General features: G+C 43.3%; 1 protein-coding gene across 1 annotated transcript in view; it reads left to right on the top strand.

The window, feature by feature from the left end:
• Nucleotides 1-41: 41 nt before the first annotated feature.
• The window catches only part of FDX2 (ferredoxin 2), a 68612-nt gene continuing 43402 nt past the window's right edge, over nucleotides 42-25251 (top strand). Inside the window, exons 1-3 of the mRNA XM_073619100.1 lie at nucleotides 42-133; nucleotides 11010-11274; nucleotides 20708-20759. Of these exons, the coding sequence (XP_073475201.1) occupies nucleotides 11106-11274; nucleotides 20708-20759 (221 nt within the window). The 5' untranslated portion in view covers nucleotides 42-133; nucleotides 11010-11105. The remainder of the gene's footprint in view (nucleotides 134-11009; nucleotides 11275-20707; nucleotides 20760-25251) is intronic.

Genomic DNA, 25251 nt, shown 5'->3' with positions numbered 1-25251 from the left:
ACAACCACCGAGAGCGAGCCTGGGAAAGGTGGGGAGGGTGGAGCGACTTACCTCTCTATGGTGGCAGACGTCACCGGAAGTAGGGCAGGCGCCATATTGGAGGTGGCATAGCAACCGGAGGTGGGGAGTCCAGGTGAGTGAAGGGACTGTCAGGAGGGATGATAAGTGGGTGAGGGGGGAAGAGACCACCTCCACCTCCTGCTCCACCTGGGAGTATAAATATAGCAGCTGCCAATCAGCTGCGTTCTTTAATGCCTAACTTGTTGCTATGGACAACAACTGCAGTCTTCCTAGATCATGGCTGGTGCAGTGAGGGTCACACTCATGTTTAAAAATACAATATGAAGTCCGGGTTTGGTTGGTCTCAAGAGAAGAATAATAAATATATAAAAAAAACCCCTCTGGATTAGTTCTCTCCATCCCAAAGAGTCCTTTACCTGCTTGTGTCCTGCATGTCCTGACACAGGACCTTCCCATCTGCTTTACAAACTCTCTTTTTTTTAAAAATTCCATAGGTAGCTGTGGCTTTAAAGTACAACTAAAGGCAGACTTTTTAATTTTTGAATGGCGTAAGGGAAAGTTCATAACCCTTCTCAGGTTTTCTTTGCCCTCTGTGTCCCCCATTAGGGAGATTTTCCTTCACTTCCTGTCCCATAAGCCAAAACAGGAAGTGAGAGGAAATCACTCCAAAGCGAGGGGATCCCATGGTTGTTACCAGAACTAGTGTACCTGTCCCCCCACCGCCCCCATTGGAAGATTTGCCCTCTGTTCCTGTTTTGGGGACAACCCAAAATGTGGGATTTTATTTTACTGTTGGCAGGACAGACCACAATAAAATCTCTCTCCACTCCATCCAAATCGGAAAAAAAAAAAAAATTTCGCCTTTAAGTAATACTTTAACCACTTCAATACCGGGCACTTAGACACCTTCCTGCCCAGACCAGTTTTCAGCTTTCAGCGCTGTCGCTGTTTGAATGACAATTGCGCGGTCATGCTACACTGTACTCAAACACATTTTTTATCGTTTTGTTTCCACAAATAGAGCTTTCTTTTGGTGGTATTTGATCACCTCTGAGATTTTTATTTTTTGCGCAGCAAATAAAAAAAGACTGAAAATTTTGAAAAAAAAAAAAAAAAAAAAAAGTTTTTTCTTTGTTTCTGTTAACATTTTTTGTAAATAAGTACGTTTTCTTCTTCAATGACGGGCACTGATATGGCTGCACTGATGGGCATCGATGAGGTGGCACTGATAGGCGGCACTGATAGGTGGAACTGGTATGCGGCACTGATGGGCACTCATAGGTGGCACTGATGGGCACTCATAGGTGGCACTGATGGGTACTTATGGGTGGCATGGATGGGCACTGATAGGTGGCACTGCTGGACACTGATGGGTGGCACTGATGACACTGATGGGTGGCATTGCTAGGCATCACTGATTTAATTTGTTACATGATGGTGCCAGTCAGTGCCCATTTGTGGGCACTGATTGGCACAGATTGGGCATTCATTTGCACATATGGATGGCCATGGGGTACATACCTGGCCACCCACATGTTGCCCCCTTCCCTGGTGGTCCTAGTGGCTTCCCTGGTGGTCCTGGGTGGGCATCCGAGGGGTGGGGCTGCACTGATAAACAATCAGCACAGACCCCCCCCTGTCAGGAGAGCCGCCGATCGTCTCTCCTCTACTCGTATCTGTCAGACGTGAGTGAGGAAAAGCCGATCAACGGCTTTTCCTGTTTACATCGTGATCAGCCGTGATTGGACACGGCTGATCACGTGGTAAAGAGCCTCCGACGGAGGCTCTTTACCGAGATCGGTGGAGTGGTGTGTCAGACTGACACACCGCTCCAACGATCGCCGCAATGCGCACCCCCCAAGGGCGCGCGGCGGCTGTTATCCTGAAGTACATCATATGACGCCCAGTCAGGATAATGAAACCACCGCCCGGCCGTCATTCTGCTATAGGCCGGGCGGGAAGTGGTTAATTTGATCACATGATCAGCTCAAAGGGTCCCCCCCCCGCCCCAAACTTTGTTTGCTGCTTTCTTATTGCCAGCGGGAGCAAAGTGAAATACCTGACACTCTCTGGTAATGAGGAACATGCCATTCACTCCCCCCCCCCCCCCATCCCATTCCTCAACCCTGTGAAGACCAGGACTTTTTTTTCCTCACTATTGTTGCTTACAACAGTGGTTCTCAACCTAAAGCCTCGTACAACGCAATCGGATTTTCCGACAGGAATTGTGGAATGACAGACTGTTGGAACCGTTTGTTCGCTCAATTGTTGGCGGATTTTTCTGCGGACAAATGTTGGATAGCAGGTTTTAAAATTTTCCCACGGACAAATGTTTGTTGTTGGATTTTCCGAGCTTGTGTACACAAAAAAAAAAAAAGAAAAAAAAAAAAAAAAGATCTGAATGAAGCCTGCAGCTGCACCCATCGTTCAGATATCTCCGCTGAATGCCCAGGATGTCATATGAAGTTCAGCGGTATGGAAGTGGGTAAAGTACAATTAAAAGCAGACTGTTTAATTTTTGGAGAGATTAACCACTTAACAACCGGCCCATAGCCGAATGACGGCTGCAGGGCGGTTGCTTAACTCTGGGAGGACGTCATATGACGTCCTCTCAGAATTCCCCTCTCGCGCGCCCCCTGAGGCGCGCACCCGAACACATCCGTGACCGCCGGGTCCTCAGGACCCGGCGCATCACGGATCCCGGTAAATGGCCGCTGATCGCGGCCATTTACCATGTGATCGAGCCGTCAAATGACGGCGCGATCACATGTAAACAGACCGGCGGCGTCTGATGACGCCGGTTCCTCTCCTCCCCTCCTGTGTACCGATCGGTACACTGTGGAGGAGAGGGAGATGGATGGATGGCTGCAGCGCTGTGGGCTGGTTGTGTAGTGCCCACAGCACTGCACAGAGACATCCAGCCATCCATCCATCCATGCTCAGCCATCCCCACTACTCTGCAATACTCTGCTATGCCCCACCTTACTCTGCAATACCCCAATATTACTCTGCAATACCCCCACATTACTCTGCAATACCCCCACATTACTCTGCAATACCCCCACATTACTCTGCAATACCCCCACATTGCTCTGCAATACCCCCACATTACTCTGCAATACCCCACAATACTCTGCAATACCCCACAGTACTCTGCAATACCCCGCAATACTCTGCAATACCCCGCAATACTCTGCAATACCCCGCAATACTCTGCAATACCCCGCAGTACTCTGCAATACCCCGCAATACCCTGCCATACTCTGCAATACCCCACAATACTCTGCAATACCCCACAATACTCTGCAATACCCCGCAGTACTCTGCAATACCCCGCAATACTCTGCAATACCCCACAATACTCTGCAATACCCCGCAGTACTCTGCAATACCCCGCAGTACACTGCAATACCCCGCAATACTCTGCAATACCCCGCAATACTCTGCAATACCCCGCAGTACACTGCAATACCCCGCAATACCCAGCAATACTCTGCAATACCCCGCAATACTCTGCAATACCCTGCAGTACTCTGCAATACCCCGTTGTACTCTGCAATACCCCCCATACTCTGCAATACCCCCCATACTCTGCAATACCCCCCATACTCTGCAATACCCCGCCATACTCTGCAATACCCCGCCATACTCTGCAATACCCCGCCATACTCTGCAATACCCCGCCATACCCAGCCATACCCTGCCATGCTGAGCCACGCTCGGCTGTACTCGGCCTCTGTATGTGGCCAGGCTGTGGAAGTCTCACACATGTGGTATCGCCGTACTCAGGAGGAGCAGGAGAATCTATTTTGGGGTGTCATTTTTGCTTTGTGTACATGCTATGTGTTAGAAATATTGTATAAATGGACAACTTTGTGTTAAAAAAAAAAAAAAATACGTTTTAACCACTTCCCGCCCGCCGACTGTCATACAACGTCCTTGACTTTGTGCGGGGATATCTGAATAAAGCCTGCAGCTACAGGCATCATTCAGATATCAGCTTTTTCAGCCGGCGATTCCCTACACCATAAGAACGATCATAGCGGCTGTTCCACTGCTTGATCGTTCTTACGGGAGGCGAGAGGGGATGTCCCCCCTCCCGCCGCACTCCGCTGCTTCTACCGACTCACCGCTACGATCGAAGCCAGGATCGTTTTTTTTTTTTTTTTTTTTTATTTCAGGCTTCCAAGCCTAGAGGTGAGATGTGGGGTCTTATTGACCCCATATCTCATTGTAAAGAGGACCTGTCATGCCATATTCCAATTACAAGGGATGTTTACATTCCTTGTAATAGGAATAAAAGTGGTCAAAATTTTTTTTTTTGTAAAAAAGCATCAAACAAAAATAAATAAAGTAAAATGAACAATAAAAAAAAAAAAAAAAAAATTTTAAAGCACCCCTGTCCCTTTGTGCTTGCATGCAGAAGCGAACGCATATATAAGTCCCGCCCACATATGAAAACGGTGTTCAAACCACACATGTGAGGTATCACTGCGATCGGTAGAGCGAGCGCAAAAATTTTGGCCCTAGACCTCCTCTGTAACTCAAAACATGTAACCAGTAAAAAATTTTAAAGCGTCGCCTATGGGGATTTTTGAGTAGCAAAGTTTGGCGCCATTCCACAAGCGCGTGCAATTTTGAAAGGTGACATGTTGGGTATCTATTTACTCGGCGTAACTTCATCTTTCACATTATGCAAAAACCTTGGGCTAAATTTACTGTTTTGGTTTTTGTAAAGCACAAAACAGTTTTTTTTTCCAAAAAAAAGCGTTAAAAAAATTGCTGCGCAAATACCGTGTGAGATAAAAAGTTGCAACAACCGCCATTGTATTCTCTAGGGTCTTTGCTAAAAAAAACATATATAATGTTTTGGGGTTCTATGTAATTTTCTAGCTAATAAATGATGATTTTTACATGTAGGAGAGAAATGTCAGAATTGGCCTGGGCACTCCAGAATGCCTGAAGGTGCTCCCCTGCATGTTGGGCCTCTGTATGTGGCCACGCTGTGTAAAAGTCTCACACATGTGGTATCGTCGTACTCGGGAGTAATAGCAGAATGTGTTTTGGGGTGTAATTTGTGGTATGCATATGTGGAGTGTAAGAAATAACCTGCTAATATGACAATTTTGTGAAAAAAAAAAAAAACTTGATTTGCAAAGAATTGTGGGAAAAAATGACAACTTCAAAAAACTCACCATGCATCTTTCTAAATACCTTGGAATGTCTTCTTTCCAAAAAGGGGTCATTTGGGGGGTATTTGTACTTTTCTGGCATGTTAGGGTCTCAAGAAATTAGATAGGCCGTCAGTACTTCAGGTGTGATCAATTTTCAGATATTCGCACCATAGCTTGTGGACGCTATAACTTTTACAAAGACCAAATAATATCCACCGATTTGGGTTATTTTTACCAAAGATATGTAGCGGTATAAATTTTGGCCAAAATATATGAAGAAAAATTACTAATTTGCAAAATGTTATAACAGAAATGAAGAAAAATTTATTTTTTTACAGAATTTTCGGTCTTTTTTCTTTTATAGCGCAAAAAATAAAGAACCCAGTGGTGATTAAATACCACCAAAATAAAGCTCTATTTGTGTGAAAAAAAGGACAAAAATTTCATATAGATACAGTGTTGCATGACTGAGTAATTGTCATTCAAAATGTGAGAGCACCAAAAGCTGAAAATTGGTCTGGTTAGGAAGGGGGTTTAAGTGCCCAGTGGTCAAGTGGTTAAGGGAGGGTTAAAACTCTTCTCGGGGTTTTATTTTTATTTTTTTGCCATCTGTGTCCGATTGGGGAGATTTCCCTTCACTTCCTGTCCCATAGCCAAAACAGGAAGTGAGAGGAAGTCCCTCCAAAGTGAGGGGGATCCCTGGTTGTTACCAGAACTAGTGTCCTCATTGGAAGGTTCGTTCCTGTTCTGGCGAAGATATTTGCCAGCACACCATGGAATGACATAAACGGCGTCCAAACAGGTAATTTATTGCATGATCACAACACAAGGAGAGTGCAACGTTTCGGAGTCACGCAGGACTCCTTCGTCAGGCAAGTGATAAATGTGGGGTAACAGTGATAAGTATTTCACCACTTCAATACCAGGCACTTAGACACCTTCCCGCCCAGGCCAGCTTTCAGCGCTGTTGCAATTTGAATGACAATTGCGCGGTCATGCTACACTGTACTCAAACAATTTTTTTTATCATTTTGTTCCCACAAATAGAGCTTTCTTTTGGTGGTATTTGATCACCTCTGCGGGTTTTATTTTTTGCGCAACAAATAAAAAAAGACCGAAAATTTTGAAAAAAAACAACTTTTTCTTTGTTTCTGTAAAAAATTTTTGTAAATAAGTACGTTTTCTTCTTCAATGACAGGCACTGATATGGCTGCACTGATACGGCGGCACTGACGAGGTGGCACCAATGAGGTGGCACTGACAGGCACTGCTGATGGGCACTGATAGGTGGCACTGGTATGCGGCACTGATGGACACTCATAGGTGGCATTGATGGATACTTATGGGTGGCACTGATGGGTACTTATGGGTGGCACTGATGGGTGGCACGGGTGGGCACTGATGGGCACCGACAGGTGACACTGATGACACTGATTGGTGGCACTGATGCCCCTAAGGGTGGCATTGCTGGGCATCACTGCAATATAATGTTGCCAATCAGTACCTATTTGTGGGCACTGATTGGCACAGATTGGGCACATGTGGATGGCCATGGGGTACATACCTGGCCATTCACATGTTACCCCCTTCCCTGGTGGTCCTAGTGGCGATCCCTGGTGGTCCAGTGTGGTCATCTGAGGGGGGGCTGCACTGATAAACATTCAGCGCAGACCCCCCCTGTCAGGAGAGCCGCCGATCGGCTCTACTCTACTTGCGTCTGTCAGATGCGAGTGAGGAAAAGCCGATCAACGGCTCTTCCTATTGACATTGTGGCTCTTTACCAAGATTGCGGAGGCTCTTTACCAAGATCGGTGGAGCTCCACCGATCGCCGTGATGCGCGCGGCGGCATGTTATCCTGCTGGACGCCATATGACGCCCAGTCAGGATAACTGAACCACCCCCCAGCTGTCATCTGCTATGGGCCGGACGGGAAGTGGTTAAATACCCATCAACCAATCAGAAAAAAGAAAGAAAAAAAGGAGAAAAATACAAAGCTCTTCCCACCCCCAGACTGATCTGACGTCACAAATTTAGCCAAAATAGTACAAATACATTAGCACAAAATCCCAGATCTAAGAAAAACCATATGACAAAAGAAGTTATTGGAAAAAAAAAGACATGCTAATAGTGCCTTTAAAATACCTTTCTATTGGTGTTGGTCCCCAACCCCTGTGGGGACAAACCAGCTGTCAGGAAGCATCAGGATACAGCTCACGATCTTGCAGTAGATCGGCGCCAGTGCAGGGATTGGAAGCTGTGGGGCAGATTACAGCAGAGATCGCGGGCCGCGCTTGCGCAATGCAGCAGCGGTATCCAAGGTAACCAGGGACGCTATGGTGCCGGGGCGCCTTGGGCATGTGAGGATACAACAGCCACCACCGCCGGCCGCGCATGCATGTTGTGCCGGTGGTAGCCGAGTGGCGAGGGATGTTGCTGCACTGTTCCTGTTCTGGGGACAACCCAAAATGTGGGATCTTCTCTTACTGTCAAGCAGGATGGGAGATGGCAATAAAAATTAGAGGTGCACCGAATGGAAATTTTGGTACCGAAAATCTATCTATCTATCTATTGTATTCAACTTTTTAATTCATATGATGAATTTAATGTGGAAGTAAACTTCCATGTATTGTTTGTACCTATAGGTAAGCCTTAAACCTATAGGTACAGTAAATATCTCCTAAATGTGCACCATTTAGGAGATTTTTACTGTATTTGCAGCCGGTGACATCAACGGCGCATGCACTCTGAAAGAATGGCTACCCGTGACATCACGCGGCTTCGGCCAGTCACAGAGCAGGAGTCCGCGGACCAGGAAGGAAGACGGGTGAAGATGGAAGCGGCCGCCAGCGGTAACAACACATCGATGGAGGGCTTTGGTTGCAGGTTATTTTCTGATAATGTGCTAGTATGCGATGCATACTAGCACATTATGCCTTTACTTTGCAGGTCAGAAAAAAAAAAAAAAAACAGCGGTTTACTTCCTCTTTCAATGAATATGAATTTATTGTCAACCATTGTCGACACTTTTAGCACAAGAAAAGCTCAAGAAAAATGCATCCCTTTAAATTCTATGTAGGTTTTCATATTGGTCCATTGCGCTTCCATTGTGGTGTTAAAAATCTTGCTTGCTGAATTTTTAGTCAGATAATAAAAAAAAAAAAAACTTGCTTCCCTGTTGAAATGCATTGAAAATGCAGCAAGAACACATCAGTAAGGCACCCTTGTTAAATTTTTAATGCAGTTTTTGAGTCACATGACATATATATAAAAAAAAACACCATAAGCGCAGTAAAATGGTGGAAAATGTTATATTTCAGTTTTTCTTTTTTTAATGAATCTGCAAAAAATGTCAACAATTCTGTGTTTTTCTGTCAATATGGGGTGCTGTGTGTACATTAATGAGGAAAAAAAAATGAACTTAAATGATTTTAGCAAATGGCTGCAATATAACAAAGAGTGAAAAATTTAAGGGGGTCTGAATACTTTCCGCCCCCACTGTACATCCAAATCAGGTGAACGGTGTAGGAATTACAACAGTTTGCATATGTGCCTCCCACTTTTTAAGGGACCAAAAGTGATGGGATAGATTAACAATCATCCATCAAACTTTCACTTTTTAATACTTGGTTGCAAATCCTTTGCAGTCAATTACAGCCTGAAGTCTGGAACGCATAGACATCACCAGATGATGGGTTTCATCCCTGGTGATGCTCTGCCAGGCCTCTACTCCAACTGTCTTCAGTTCCTGCTTGTTCTTGGGGCATTTTCCCTTCAGTTTTGTCTTCAGCTGTGAAATGCATGTTCAGATTCAGGTCAGGTGATTGACTTGGCCATTGCATAACATTCCACTTCTTTCCCTTAAAAAACTCTTTGGTTGCTTTCGCAGTATGCTTCAGGTCATTGTCCATCTGCACTGAGAAGCGCCGTCCAATGAGTTCTGAAGCATTTTGCTGAATATGAGCAGATAATATTTCCCGAAACACTTCAGAATTCATCCTGCTGCTTTTGTCAGCAGTCACATCATCAATAAATACAAGAGAACCAGTTCCATTGGCAGTCATACATGCCCACGCCATGACACTACCACCACAATGCTTCGATGATGAGGTGGTATGCTTTGGATCATGAGCAGTTCCTTTCCTTCTCCATACTCTTCTCTTCCCATCACTCTGGTACAAGTTGATCTTGGTCTCATCTGTCCATAGGATGTTGTTCCAGAACTGTGAAGGCTTTTTTAGATGTTGTTTGGCAAACTCTAATCTGGACTTCCTGTTTTTGAGGCTCACCAATGGTTTACATCTTGTGGTGAACCCTCTGTATTCACTCTGGTGAAGTCTTCTCTTGATTGTTGACTTTGACACACATACACCTACCTCCTGGAGAGTGTTCTTGATCTGGCCAACTGTTGTGAAGGGTGTTTTCTTCACCAGGAAAATAATTCTTCGGTCATCCACCACAGTTGTTTTCCGTGGTTTTCCGGGCCTTTTGGTGTTGCTGAGCTCACCGGTGCGTTCTTTCTTTTTAAGGATGTTCCAAACAGTTGATTTGGCCACACCTAATGTTTTTGCTATCTCTCTGATGGGTTTGTTTTGTTTTTTCAGCCTAATGATGGCTTGCTTCACTGATAGTGACAGCTCTTTGGATCTCATATTGAGAGTTGTAAGCAGCAGATTCCAAATTCAAATAGCACACTTGAAATGAACTCTGGACCTTTAATCTGCTCCTTGTAAATGGGATAATGAGGGAATAACATGGAACAGCTGAGCAGCCAATTGTCTCATTACTTTTGGTCCCTTTAAAACGTAGGAGGAACATATACAAACTGTTGTAATTCCTACACCGTTCACCTGATTTGGATGTAAATACCTTCAAATTAAAGCTGAAAGTCTGCAGTTAAAGCAAATCTTGTTCGTTTCATTTCAAATCCATTGTGGTGGTGTATAGAGCCAAAAAGATTAGAATTGTGTCGATGTCCCAATATTTATGGACCTGACTGTGTGTATGTGTGTGTGTGTGTGTGTGTGTGTGTGTGTGTATATATATATATATATATAATGTGTATGTGTGTGTGTGTGTGTGTATATATATATATATATATATATATATATATATATATATATATATATATATATATATATATATATATATTTAGGGGTTCTAAGTAATTTACTAGCAAAAAAATAAATAAATGATTTTAAAGCGATGTTCCATCAAAAAAAAAAGAAATATTAAAAGCCAGCAGCTACACATACTGTAGCTGCTGTCTTTTGATAATAGGACACTTACCTGTCCTGAAGTCCAGCGATGTCGGCAACACAGCTGATGTTTCCATCAGCTGTCAGGTGCTGCCGCTGCCATTGCGGGTAAGGGAACCCGGCAGTGTACATGATGGGAACCCTACAGCGCATGCGCGAGGCCCCGCTCCTCTCTCCTACTGGCCCGGCGACAGGGAGAGGAGGAGGAGGGAGCCCTGCGGTGATGTCACGGGCCACGGGGCGGACTCCTGGAAGTGGGAACAGGATACCTGTCAAAGACTGGTATCCTGCCCCCTCTCCGCCCCGAAAGGTGCCGATTGTGGCACTGGAGGGGGAGAGGAGACAAATGAGCAGAAGTTCCACTTTTGGGTGGAACTCCGCTTTAACATATAAACAAACAGTTCCAGAAAAGGCCTGGTCAGTTAATGGTTACAGAACTGAGCAGGACTCGTATAAAGCACCACTTACTTCTGCTTCATTGTAAGCCCAGCCTGCGTGATGTTTTAGACTCCATTTACTGCAATCCATAATGATGTTTTATCCCCTTCTGTCCTCCAGGGTTTTACCTCTTTTGGAGATCTTCCAGCTGCGAGAAGAAGTTGCTTATTTGGAAAAGGTTCCGAAAGAGAACGTGTGGCTGAGTCCCGGCTCCTGATGGCTGTGTCTCTAATAAGCAGAGGCCTCAGGACTGGAGGACAGTGCTCCTGGTCCATTCGTAAAGTTGCCTTCGCCAGAATATCCCGGATATCGCGGGAACATCAAACTGTGGGAAAACCGCAGACATCCAATGTGGAGGGCGTGTGCAGAACCTTCCAGACTACAGGTAATGGGACGTGGTAATGGAGAAATCGTATGACGTTCTTTTTCCCAATTTATTTACACAAATAAAACACAGCGTCACTAGAGTGCGTGGTGTATTAGAGGTGTGATGCGTTGGAATTTTAATGCTTTGCATGTTTACTTTTTTTTTTTTTCTGTTTTTGTCCTCTTCATGACGAATGTGAATGTACAATACATATGTGTAAAGTGCTGCGTAAATCGACAGTGCTGCATAAGTACCTATAATAAAATTAATATATTAAACTAACACCTGAACACATTTTTGCAACTTCGACGTGTTACTAAAACTGTACATATCATTGCAACTATCTGTGTATTCAGGTGGATGATACTTTTTTTTACCCATCTTCTTCCTTTTTTTTTTTTTTTTTTTTTTTAATGACAGATTACATTTTTTTTTTTTTTGGTTGGTAAATGAAAATAGATATCTCCTGATGTGTGTTGTTTTTTTGTTTTTTCATTTTAATATTATTAATAATATTATGGAAAACTGCTAGAAATAATAAAACATTTTTTTACCCGCTTGCTGCCCGACCACAGTACATTTGTTGCTGCCCGGGCAGGCAGGATCACATACATGTACGTCATCCTGCCTCTTCCAGGTTGGGGTGAGAAGCAGATTGCTCCCGCGACAGACACAGCAGATTGTGGCTCCCGATACCCGACCACTTTGAGTGACTGGGGGATACATTCACAATGTCAACAAAGCTGTTATGAATAAATTTCATTCATAACAGCTGTAATTCCTATAGTGATGCTGTGATTGACCCACAGCTATCACATGGTACTTAGGCCAATCACAGCACCCTGTACCATGAGATAGCTGTGGGCAAATCACAGCAAACAATAGTAAATCGCAGCTGGTATGAATGCAACCCATTCATGACAGTTCAAATCGTTGCTGTTACAGTGATCATCACTGTAAAGTGAAAAGCTATAAAGTAAGAATTCTTTCAAAAATAATAAATATATTTTAAGAGTTTATGTTTATCAATTTACAAAATGCAAAGTGGGTGAACAGAAGAAAATTCCAAATCAAATCATTATTTGGCATGACTGCCTTTTGGCTTCAATCTAGCATCAATTCTTACACTTGCACACTTTGTATACTTGCACAATTTCAGGGATTTTGTAGGTTTAGAGTCAGGTGTATGATTAACCAGTTATACCAAGCAGGTGCTAATTATCAGGTAGGTTGAAACCGTCATTAACCAAAATGGAAACGGCTGTGGGTTAAAACTGGGTGAGGAAGAGCCAAACTCTGCTTCTAAGGTGAGTTTATGGAAGGCCATTTCATGTTACAGGTCATACACCATGGCAAGACTTAGCACAGCAACAAGACACAATGTAGGTATACTGCATCAGCAAGGTCTCTCCCAGGCAAAGATTTCAAAGCAGACTGTTTCAAGATGTTTCAAGATGTTCTGTTCAAGCTCTTTTGAAGAAGCACAAAGAAACAGGCAATGTTGAGGATTGTAGACGCAGTGGTCGGCCAAGGATACTTAATGCAGCAGATGAAATACACATCATGGTTATTTCCCTTCAACTTCGGAAGATGTCCAGCAGTGCCATCAGCACAGAACTGGCGGAAAACCAGTGGGACCCAGGTACACCCATCTACTGTCCGGAGAAGTCTGGCCAGCAGAGGTCTTCATGAAAGAATTTGGCCAAAAAGCCATACCTCCAACATTAAAATAAAGCTAAGCGACTATGCACTAAAATTCAGAAAAGCATCAGCAGGTGCATCTGGACTGATGAGTCAAAATGGGAAATATTTGGCTGTAGCAGGAGGCAGTTTGTTGGCGAAGGGCTGGAGAGCGGTACAATAATGAGTGTCTGCAGGCAACTGCGAAGCATGGTGGAGGTTCCTTGCAAGTTTGGGGCTGCATTTCAGCAAATGGAGTTGGAGATTTGGTCAGGATCAATGGTGCCCTCAATGCTGAGAAATACAGGCAGATACTTATCCATCATGCCATTCCATCAGGGAGGCGCGTGATTGTTTCCAAATTTATTCTGCAGCAGGACAACAACCCCAAACATACAGCCAATGTCATTAAGAACTATCTTCAGTGTAAAGAAGAACAAGGAGTCCTGGAAGTGATGGTTTGGTCCTCACAGAGCCCTGATCATGGAGCCTGTCTGGGATGACATGAAGAGACAGAAGGATTTGAGGCAGCCGACATCCACAGATCTGTGGTTAGTTCTCCAAGATGTTTGGAACAACCTACCTGCCGTGTTCCTTAACCACTTCAATACCACAAGAATACTATGGTTGAAAAATTGGTCAGCCAAAGCGTCATATATAAAAAAAAAAAAAAAAACTCCTGGCTGGTTTTCCTTTTTGCGGTGAACAGCTGTTTGGGATATCTTGGATAATTCATCCAAAGAATTTCTAGTGGAAAGGCACCCCTTTTAGCATTTAAGAAAAGGAGTAAATGTATTTCATTTAAACAAGCTCCTTCTCCAGTGCCAGGGGCATCAGCCTCCAGGCAGTCACGACTGCTTCCATCAAGTTCAAGAGGTAATCCTCAGGGACAAAAGAAACCTACAAACAAGATACTAAAGCCTCCTTATAAAGGGGCGCCCCCGCTCGCACGGGGGGGAAAGACTTCTGCAGTTCTCAAGGGTCTGGCAGAAAGAATGTCGAGACAGATGGTGGCTTCTTCAGTAATAGCTCTAGAGTACAGTCTGGGGTTTCAAGAGCTTCTGTCTCCTCGTTTTCTCAGATCAAACGTTCCTAAGATTCAGAGAAAAAGAAATCTCTCTTCTAGCATTGGACCATACTTTAGCAGAGTAGTCATGCTGGTTCCCATGAAAGAGCTGGAGTTGAGGTTTTATTCAAACCTATTTTCACAGCAAAATCGAATGGAGATGTCAAACCCATTCTGGATCTCAGGAATCTAAACCGGTTCCTGAATATCTGCTCTTTTTCGCATGGAGCCAATCCAATCAGTTGTCTCCATCTTACAAGGAGGAGAACTTTTTACGTCGATCGACATCAAGGGTGCATACCTCCATGGGCATATAAGGTAGAAAACCTTAATTTTCAGTTTGTAGCTCTGCTTTCGGTCTAGCTACTGCACCTTGAGTGTCTACAAGGTTTTGGCTCCTCCTTTAGCCAGACTAAGGACCCAAGGTATAATGATTATAGTTTACCTGGTCACCACATTCAACTACCTGGAATACCTAGGTTGGATTCTCAACCTAGAGAAATCTTCCTTAAAACCATTAAGGAGATTAAAATACTTGGGTCTGTTCATAGATACACCCAGAAAAGTGTATTCTTGCCCCAGGCAAAGATCAGCACCATAAATGAACTGATTAAAGTGGACGAGGCAAGATGAATCCTTCTATTCAGCTTGCATGAAGGAAAGATGGTGGCTTCATTCGAGGCCGTTCCGTATGCTCAGTTTCATTCGAGACTGCTGCAAAATGGTATCTTATTAGCTTTGAACAAGAGGGTTCAAGCTCTAGATTTTCCAATGTGTCAGACTCCAAAGGTGCGCCGGAGCCTCAGTTTATGGTTAATAACCAAAAAACTGCAAAGGGAAAAATCCTTCTTACAGTTACCTGGGAAGTGGTAACAACATACGCCAACCTTTTTTTTTTTTTTAGGTTGGGGAGCAGTCCTGAAAGAGATAACTGTCCAAGAGAAGTGGTCTAGATCAGAAATGACCTTGCCCATTAACATTCTACAGATTCGGGCAGAGCGCTTGGTCCTGAGGGCCTGGACATTTAATTTGCGGAGCTGTCCTGTCAGGATCCAATCCGACAATGCCACAGCAGTGGCCTATGTCAATCACCAAAGGGGCACAAGAAGTTGTGCGGCCCAGAGAGAGGTGAATCATATCCTGTCTTGGGCAGAAAACAATGTACCTTGCCTATTGGCAGTTTTTCATTCTAGGAATAGAAAATTGACAGGCAGTCTATTTGAGTCGCCAGCAGTTGTTCCCGGGAGAATGGTTGCTTCACCCCGATATCTTCTGACAATAGGTCAAAGATGGGGGATTCCAGACGTAGATCTGTTTGCGTCCAGGTTCAACAAAGAGATTGTCAACTTTGTGTTAAAAACAAAGGATCCACTAGCATGCGGAACAGGTGCCGTGGAATTAGTTTTACTGTTTTATGCATTCCCTCCTTTTCTGCCTGCATCCAGGACTCCTTTGCAGGATCAAGCAGGAAGGGAAGTCGGTGATTCTTGTGGCCCAGAAGATCTTGGTATGCAGAGATCATAAGGTTGGCGGTAGGGGTCCCATGGACCCTACCACCACGTCCAGACCTCTCGCAAGGTCCAGTATTCCATCTTACTGTTCAAACGCTAAATTTAACGGTTTGGCTATTGAGACCCACATTCTGAGGAAACGTGGGCTGTCAGGTTCAGTGGTATCTACCTTGGTTAATGCAAGGAAGCCTGCCTCCATAATCATATATTATGGAGTCTGGAAAGCATATGTCTCCTGGTATGAAACCAGGGGTTGGCACCCCAGGGAATAGGTCATAGGTAGAATCCTTGACCTTCTGCAGATGGGGTTAGAAATAAAGCTGGCCTTGAGTACTTTCAAAGGACAGGTCTCGGCCTTAATGGTATTTTTTCTACAACTACTTGCTTTCGCATTCTCTGGTTCGTAGCTTTTTTCAGGGAGTAACGCGGCTTAATCCTCCGGTTAGGGAACCCTTGGGACTTGAATTTAGTTCTGTCGGAATTACAAAAACAGCTTTTTTTTTTTTTGAGCCGATACAACATATTCCCTTGGTCCTTTTTTTAGACAAGGAAACTAGTTTTTCTGGTAATTATATCTTCTGCAAGAAGCGTATCAGAGTTGGATGCTCTTTCTTGTAAAGAGCCATATTTACTTATTCACAAGGATAAGGTAGTATTGCGTCCTCATCCTAACTTTTTTACCAATGGTAGCATCAGGTTTTTATCTAAACCAGGATATTGTTCTACCTTCATTTTTTTTCTAGAACCCTGTTCTATGGAAGAAAAATCACTACATTCTCTTGATGTGGTGAGAACAGTCAAGGTCTACTTAAAGGCGACTGATCAGATTCAGAAAATGGATGTTTTCTTCGTATTGCATGAAGGTCCTAAAAGAGGACAGGCAGTATCGAAATCTACTATTTCTAAATGGATTCAACAAGTCATCGTTCAAGCTTATGGTTTAAAGAGGTAGATTCCACCCTCTCAAAGCAAAACGCACTCCTCTAGGGCTGTTAGTGCTCTGTGGGCAGTGCATCACTTAGCCTCCATGGCTCAAATCTGCAAGGACGCAACTTGGTCTTCAATCCATACATTTACCAGATTCTATCAGGTGGATGTAAAAAGGCATGAGGATATCGCCTTTGGGCGTAGTGTGCTGCAGGCAGCAGTATAACTCCTCTAGTCTCATGTTGCCCTAATTCTGTTGTGTCTCTCTCCCCTCAGTTGGCATTGCCATGGGACATCCCACATAGTAACTACTATGGCTCTGTGTCCTGTGATGTACGATTAAAGAAAATAGGATTTTTATAACAGCTTACCTGTAAAATCCTTTTCCTTTGAAGTACACCACGGGACACAGCGGTCCCTCCACTCTTTCTAGTATACACGTGTATTGCTTTGATACAAAACTGAGGTACTCCCGGTAGGGGAGGGGTTATATAGGGAGGCAACTTCCTGTTTAGGTTGTGCCAGTGCACATCACCTGAAGGTGGCCTATAACCCACATAGTAACTACTTTGGCTCTGTGTCCCGTGATGTACTTCAAAAAGGGATTTTACAGGTAAGCTGTTATAAAAATCCTGTTATTCCATAAAAGAACCCCCCTTAACCCTTCTTTTTTTTTTTTTTTTTTTACACAGTGTCATCATATAACTGGTGTGGCGGTGATCTGGGACACTGAATGGTGACCGTACGTAAAACAAAAAAATAAATAATCCCCCAAAAAATTTTAATAATATTTTTTTTCTCAGTTTTTTTATATTTTTTTTTTTTCTTTTACTTTTACTTTTTACGATTTTTTTTTTCTTTAACACACTGTGATCAGAGCAATGCAGTGTTACCATAGTAACACTGTACTACTCTGGGGAGGTGATCAAGATCGCTTTTCTAAGCAACCATTTTCAAATTAATGAAAACCTCAGTGGGAATGTAACTTGACAACTGACATAGAGTTAGCTGACTGGAGCGGGGCCTTTTCCTCAGTGGCCAAATGCTTATTTTTAACACAGCCACTTTAGAGGCTGCATATATGGTGCTTTTACGTTGCTTTTGTGTTCCGACTAGCATTGCCCATGCCAATCCATCCTCCAATGACCTCTGTTTCCAGGGGGCTGTGGCCATCGCGGGGGGGGTGATGTAGTACATACTTGGTGGACGTGGCCTAGACTATTTTGTTTCTTGTCCCATGTATTTGGCCTCTTATTTTGTTTCACCTCCCTATACCAAAAGAAGCCAAGTTTGCCTTACTGCATTGTCCCATCCTGGGCCTATTCGCCCATCAGTGGAAGCTCACTTCTTACTTATTCTTGTCAGCCAAAAGAACAATTGCCCAAGCCTGGAAAATAAACATCTGTACCCTTCCAGGGGGTGAGAGATCACATGACTGCGTTGATGCTTAACGAACATATGTCCAGCATCTGCAACGACTCCCATGCTAAGTTCCTTAAAGTTTGGGAACCATGGCTGTCATATGCTTTTCCCATCTTCCCTCAGCCAGCTTAGGTCATCTATGACGGACGGTCCTGATGCTCCCGAGCTCTTACCGTTCCCCCTCTCTCGAACTCTAACCCTCTGGTCCTCCTTATTTCTTGCTTCCTTTAGCCTTCCTTGGCTTCTTTCCTGTCAGGTGCGCACCCCCTTTTTCTTTAGTGCCACCTTTCTGCTTAACTTCCTCCTGAGTTCCAGTTTGTCTCTCTCCTAGGCTGTATATGGCACCACTGTATGGGTATTGGCGGGGCCAGGGGATGCCCCATTGGTTTTGGGAACCTTCTCAGGACCCCTTGTTCCTGGCAGCCTTATGAAACAGGCCTATTTTTTTGCTGCTGTGTTCTCATTTTCTCCTTTATGTTTACATTGCCTCTTTTGGCAGTTTTTTGGGCTAAATTGTGTGAAAACTGTCAATGCTAGCCCCTGCGTGGGCTTAACTATTGCATGTTGACTACTTGTTAAACTCTAAAAAAAAATTATTGAAACCAAAATGAATGAAATCAATAAATTCTGTGTTTTACTATTGTGGTTAGCTGTTATTGGCCACAGATAATCACATGAAACTGATTGGCTATGATTAGCCCTGTCAATACCATGTGATCACTGTGACCATTATTAGAGATCAACATAATAGTACACAATGGATGGCATGAATGAAAGCCATCCATTGTGTACAATTGTCATGTGACCTGCTGTGATTGGCCAAGAGATTACATGGTACCGGCAGTAGCCGGTGGACACAGCAGGTGACAGATCGGGCTGGAGCGCGGCCCATGGGGCACATGCGAGGTGTGTTGCGGGAGGACGCCATCTATCTATAGGCCAGACGGGAACTGTTAAAAAATAATGTTTGCAAGTGTACCTAGAATAATATGCCGCTTTGAAGGCAAACGGTGGTCACATCAAATAAGTGCGGCCGGACCACAGTCTTGTACAGCGGGAGAATTATCGTTTTATCTCTGGAGTTGATCCCCTTTTTAATGCATGCCAATATTCTGTTTGCTTTGTTAGCAGCAGCTTGGCATTGCATGCCATTGCTGAGCCTATAATCTACTAGGACCCCCAGGTCCTTTTCCATCCTAGATTCCCCTAGAGGTTCTCCCCCCGTGTATAGATTGCATTCATATTTTTGCCACCCAAATGCATTATTTTACATTTTTCTACATTGAACCTCATTTGCCATGTAGTTGCCCACCCCATTAATTTGTTCAGATCTTTTTGCAAGGTTTCCACATCCTGTGGAGAAGTTATTGCCCTGCTTAGCTTAGTATCGTCCGCAAATATGGAGATTGAACTGTTTATCCCATCCTCCAGGTCATTTATGAACAAATTAAATAGGATTGGTCCCAGCACAGAACCCTGGGGGACATTTTTCTCAGTATTGTAGATGTGCCACACACATGTATGGTGTGAACAGGATACATAGTAAAGAAGTGTTTTCCATGTGCCCTTACGTTTAACGTGCATTGATTAGTGCCGATCAACGCAGTTAAACAGTCGTGGTGTTGAAGGAGCCCTGGCAATTTGTATATTTGCTTAAATCAAAAGGGAAATCGTGCTCAGAGAAAAGAACTAGCAGTTGGCAAATCAACGGACATAAACTTATAAATGCAAACACAAGTGCAGCGCTAAAATAAAACAACAATAAATAAAACAGAAAATTAATCCAAAAATTGTGTAAACTAAAAGCGACAGTTCCAAGTAAAGTGACAGGCCAATTTCTGGCAGCGATGTGCGTGATAACCTCACAAGCGCAAGCTCTGCCCTACACATTTCGTCACATCTGACTTCGCCTGGGGCCTAGATGGCTCACAAGGTGTCTTTCACGTTTGGAAAATGATTGATTTCAGAATATGTGAAGACTCTTAAGACCAGTTCACACCACATGCAGCCCAGTGCGCTTTTCTTTGTTATGCATCAAAAATGCATGGAAAGTAGGTTATATAGTTCTCAATAGTATAGTTCACACCAGTTCTTGCAGTTCCAGTGCGTTCCAGTAGAACATGATACATTTTACCTGTACTGGACTGTACTGGAATGCTGTAAAATGCATCAAAAATGCACTGGAAAGCATGAACGCACTGGAACATACATGTCCTCATTTAAGGTTATGGGCCAGATCACAACATAAAAACGCAGTCCGGATGCGTTCCAGATGCTTTTCTGCATGCGTGTTTTTAATGCAGTCCAGTGCATTTTTTTTTTTTTCCCCCTCCTTCTTTTTTTTTTCTTCCTAACCTTAAATAAGGACATGTGTGTTCCAGTGTGTTTTTTTTATGCATTTTACAGCGTTCCAGTGCAGGAAAAATGCAGAATGTTTTACTTTTTTCTTTCTGGAACTGGAACTGCTTTCCATGCGTATTTGATGCAGAAAAGAGACGCACTTGTCTTCATGTGGTGTGAACTGGCCCTTTGAAAAAAGAGGGGTAAAAAACGCATTGAACTGCATCAAAAGCGTGTCAAAAATGCGCATGCAGAAAAGAATCTGGAACGCATCCTGACTGCATTTCTATGGTGTGAGCTGGCCCTTACAGAGAGAACTTTACCCGGGACTGTCACTTTTAGTTTACACAATAAATATTGGATTCACTTTCAATATTTTTAATTATTGTCACTTTATTTTAGCACTGCACTTGTGATTGTATATTTACTGCACTTTGTTTTGTGTTGTATCAGTTTATAATTATTGCTTGTGGTTCAAGGATATGACTGAATTATTTGTGTTTAGCTGCTGCCCAATCGGAAGACGCTGGTCCTGCAAGTGAGCCATGTGAAGATACGTGAGTCAAAGCATTTCCCTGTATTATACTTGATTATTATCAATATTTACTGTTGGGCTTAGTAAAATATAATCTAAGTAAAAAAGGGTACCAGTAGCAGAGCGGCGACTGGAGCCCTGATCCTGGTATAACCACTTGCTGTCCAGGATGTATATATATATATATATATATATATATATATATATATATATATATATATATATATATATATATATATAAATATAAAAAAGCAAAATGTAAATTTCAAACTCCTTAGTGGATTCTCCACAGGAGTATATGAGGGAAAAAGCACAGTAAGATCTCCATGGAACAATGCCTTGGGTGTCTCTGAGGATAGCAAATGGAGGGGGGACAGGAAAAGTAGGACAAATCCCCCAAAAAAATCTTTAAATATAATAATAGTAAAAAGGTCAGGTCTGAGCATGTAGGCCCTTTACAAAATAATTTAGAGAATAATTTAGAGTGGGTGACTGGGGACAAAGAGAAGGCAAATGTATTAAATACTTTCTGCAGCTCTGTGTATACAAAGGAGCATGGGGGAGCTCATGGCCATAATGGGGGTGGTAGTGACACAGCCTCAAATGATCCACAATGGCTCAAAGGTGATATGGTCCAGAAATATTTAGACAGAATAAAGGTGGATAAAGCACCTGGACCAGATGGCATCCACCCACGGATCCTAAAAGAATTGTGCTCTGTTATTTCAAGGCCATTGTTTATAATATTTATGGACTTGTTAATGACTGGAATAGTAACACTGGATTGACGAAGGGCCAATGTGGTGCCCATATTTATAAAGGGAACAAAGTCTTTACCAAGTAACTATAGACCTGTTAGTTTAACTTCTATAGTCGGGAAAATACTGGCGAGCTTAATAAAAGACCACATTTTTCTTGTTGGAAAAAAACATTTTAAGCAACAGACAGCATGGATTAATGAAAGACAGAAGTTGTCAGACAAACCTGATTTCTTTTTATGAAGAGGTAAGTAAAAACTTGGACAGAGGGGTGGCGGTGGACGTGGTATGCTTGGATTTTCAAAAAGCGTTCGACACAGTTCCCCACACACGGCTCATGTGTAAGGTAAGGTCTACAGGCTTGGAAAGATCAGTTTTTAAATGGATAGAAGACTGGGTAAAAGACAGAATTCAGAGAGTAGTGGTTAATGATTCTTACTCTGAGTGGTCTAAGGTTTTCAGTGGTGTACCCCAAAGTTTAGTGCTGGGACCCTAACTATTTTATATCTTTATAAATGATATAGGGTCTGGGATTAAAAGTACCATTTCAGTCTTTGCAGATGACACCAAGCTATGAAATGGAATAACGTCCTTACAGGATGTCTCCAATTTACAAGCCGACCTCAATGCACTGTCTGGGCGACTGTGGCAAATGAGGTTTATTGTTGCTAAATGTAAATTTATGCACTTGGGGGCTAAGAATATGCATGCATCATACATACTAGGGGGAGTACAACTGAGGGGATCAATGGTGGAGAAGGATCTGGGGGTTTTGGTAGATCATAAGTTTAATAATAACATGCAATGCCAAGCTGCGGTTTCCAAAGCAAGCAAAGTCCTTTCTTGTATTAGAGGTATGGACTCCATCGAGAGAGATATCATTTTGCCCCTATACAAATCATTAGTAAGACCTCATCTGGAATATGCAGTTCAGTTTTGGGCACCAGTTCTCAAAAAGGATATCGGGGAACTGGACAAAGTGCAGAGAAGGGCAACGAAACTGATAAGAGGCATGTAGGAGCTCATCTATGAGGAAAGATTTGAGGAACTGAATTTATTCTCTCTTGGGAAGAGGAGATTAAGGGGGGATATGATCAACATGTACAAATATATAAGGGGTCCATATAGTGAAATTGGTGTTGAGTTATTCACTTTATGGTCAACACTGATTACAAGAGGGCACTCTTTACGTCCAGAGAAAGAAATTTCATCTCCAAATACAGAAAGGTTTATTCACAGTAAGAGCTGTGAAAATGTGGAATAGACTCCCTCCAGAGGTGGTTCTGGCCAGCTCAGTAGATCGCTTTAAGAAAGGCCTGGATTCTTTCCTAAATGTACATAATATAACTGAGTATTGATTTATATATAGGTAAAGTTGATCCAGGGAAAATCAGATTGCCTCTCGGAGGGTCAGGAAGGAATTTTTTCCACTTCTGTAGCAAAATGGAAAATGCTTCCTCTGGATCAACTCTGGGTATGGGATTGTATGATATTAATTTTTAATTATTTATATATTTTTATGGTTGAACTAGATGGACTTGTGTCTAATTTCAACCTGACTATGAACACAGAAAACAATGAAACCGGATAGGTCCAACCCTACCATATCCAAGCTTTGGATGCAATGACACCTGAAAGCGTACCCAAAAACAATGTTTTGAAGGAAGAAAGATGAACATAGGTGGGGGGAAATTATTGTTTTAAAAACGACAGCTTAGAAGAAAGATTATATTGTTTTTCTCTATCCTATATTTAGTTCACAGGAAATAACAGCAGCACTGTGTTTTATGGCAAAATCAACAAGTATTTCCTGTACATGCTGAAAATTTCCTTAGCCTGAAAAAAGAAAACCCATACAGTCACACATGGGTTTTTATAGCCCAAATCTGTCCAAAATCTATTTCTTCCCCACCCCCTCTAACCCTTCCTTCCAGATGTTCAGTTTTTCTTACCTCGTGAAGTCACTTATCTGCACCTAAATCCCCCATCCAGCTTTTTTGCAGAGGCTGTTTCCTCCTGCTGGAACCACTAGTTTAGAGCTGCATGTTAAACCTTGCCGGTGTCCTGTCAGGAAGCCGCTACCCATAAGAAAATGCAACGGAAGTGACATTCCGTCGCGGCCATCTTGGTACACCTGCACTCGCCTGCAGTAAGCCTACGGTCAGAAGGCGGCAATCTTTTACATCTTTTTTACACCCACCAAAGTCTTGCATTTCACCCATATTTTTTACCAGTAAACAGAGGTTATATAGTCAAATACAGTACTTTGAAATCCGTGACACTGTTTTGATGTTGAATTTTAAAAGCATCGGGAAGCCTGCTGATCTCACAGGGTTGCTAATCTGACAGAACACTGCTGCTTTTAAAGTCGACATCAAAACAGCTTGATGGATTTCAAAATCCTGTATTTCACGATATATAAGCTCAGTTTACTGATAAAAAATAAGTGTGAAATACAAGAATCTGGTGGGTCTAAAAAGATATCCGCTTCGCGACTTCAGACTGTAAGCACCCGAGTGCGGGTGTACCAAGATGGCCACAACAGAACGTCACTTCAGTTGTACCTTCTGATAGAACACGGGGCGTTGCCCTTCACTTTCCTCAGTCTGACTTCAATCATTTTCTAGATCCTGATAGGATCCATCTGCTGGCCAGCCAATTGGAGTTCCAATGAAAAAAAAGGGAATCAAATGCCACGTACACACGATTGGACTTTATGGCATACTTGGTCCGACGTACCGGATTTCGTCAGACAATTCAATCGTGTGTGGGCTCCAGCGGACTTTGTTTTCTCAAAAGTTTGACGGACTTAGGTTTGAAACATGTTTCAAATCTATCCGAAGGACTCGAGTCCGGTCGAAAAGTCCGCTCGTCTGTATGCTAGTCCGACGGACAAAAACCGACGCTAGGGCAGCTATTGGCTACTGGCTATGAACTTCCTTGTTTTAGTCCGGTCGTACGTCATCGTACGAATCCGTCGGACTTTGGTTGATCGTGTGTAGGCAAGTCCGTTTATTCAGAAAGTCCGTTGTAAAGTCCGTCAAAGTCCGCCGGGCAAAGTATGCCGTAAAGTCCGGTCGTGTGTACGTGGCAAAAGAGGCACTGGGACTTTTATATTAGTTTAATTAAACAAAGTAGTAAGAGGGTAAAAAAAGATTTGAAGAGCCCACTGGTTCAGGTTAGGCTGTTCACAACAGACAAGGCTACCCTCCAGTTGGGTATTTCAACAAGTTACCAGAGAAAGACGTGCATACATGGAAGGAGCGCCAGACCAAAAGATAAAGAGTCCAAATTAATTTTTTGAGGTTGTGTTAAAAGACAGCCAACATGCTTTGGAACTCCCCGTTCATCAGGGCTTCAGTAAAGGCTCTTTCACATGGGGCGGATCAGTGATGATCCGCCCCGTGAACACCCGCTTGCTCAGTGGGGATCGCTCCGCCGATCCCCGCTGAGCAGGAAAATGACAGGTCCGTCGCTGCACACTGTGCAGCGACAGACCTGTCAGAGCTCCGCTCTCCCCTATGGGGGATCGGGTGATGACGGACCGTAGAGTCCGTCGTCATCCGATCCGAAAACAGATGGAAAAGTAGGGTTTTCCTCCGTTACACTTTTCGGATCGGAGCAGGTCGGGTGTCAGCGGACATGTCACCGCTGACATCTGATGCTCCATAGGGATACATGTATGTCCGTTTTTCTTCCGAAAACGGAAGGATGAAAAACGGACATACGGATCCCCCGTGTGAAAGAGCCCTTAAA

Source organism: Aquarana catesbeiana, linkage group LG01 (assembly GCF_042186555.1).
Source record: "Aquarana catesbeiana isolate 2022-GZ linkage group LG01, ASM4218655v1, whole genome shotgun sequence".
Taxonomy (NCBI): domain Eukaryota; kingdom Metazoa; phylum Chordata; class Amphibia; order Anura; family Ranidae; genus Aquarana; species Aquarana catesbeiana.
The sequence above is the reverse complement of the archived record's forward strand: the minus strand, read 5'-3'. Positions and strand labels throughout refer to the sequence as shown.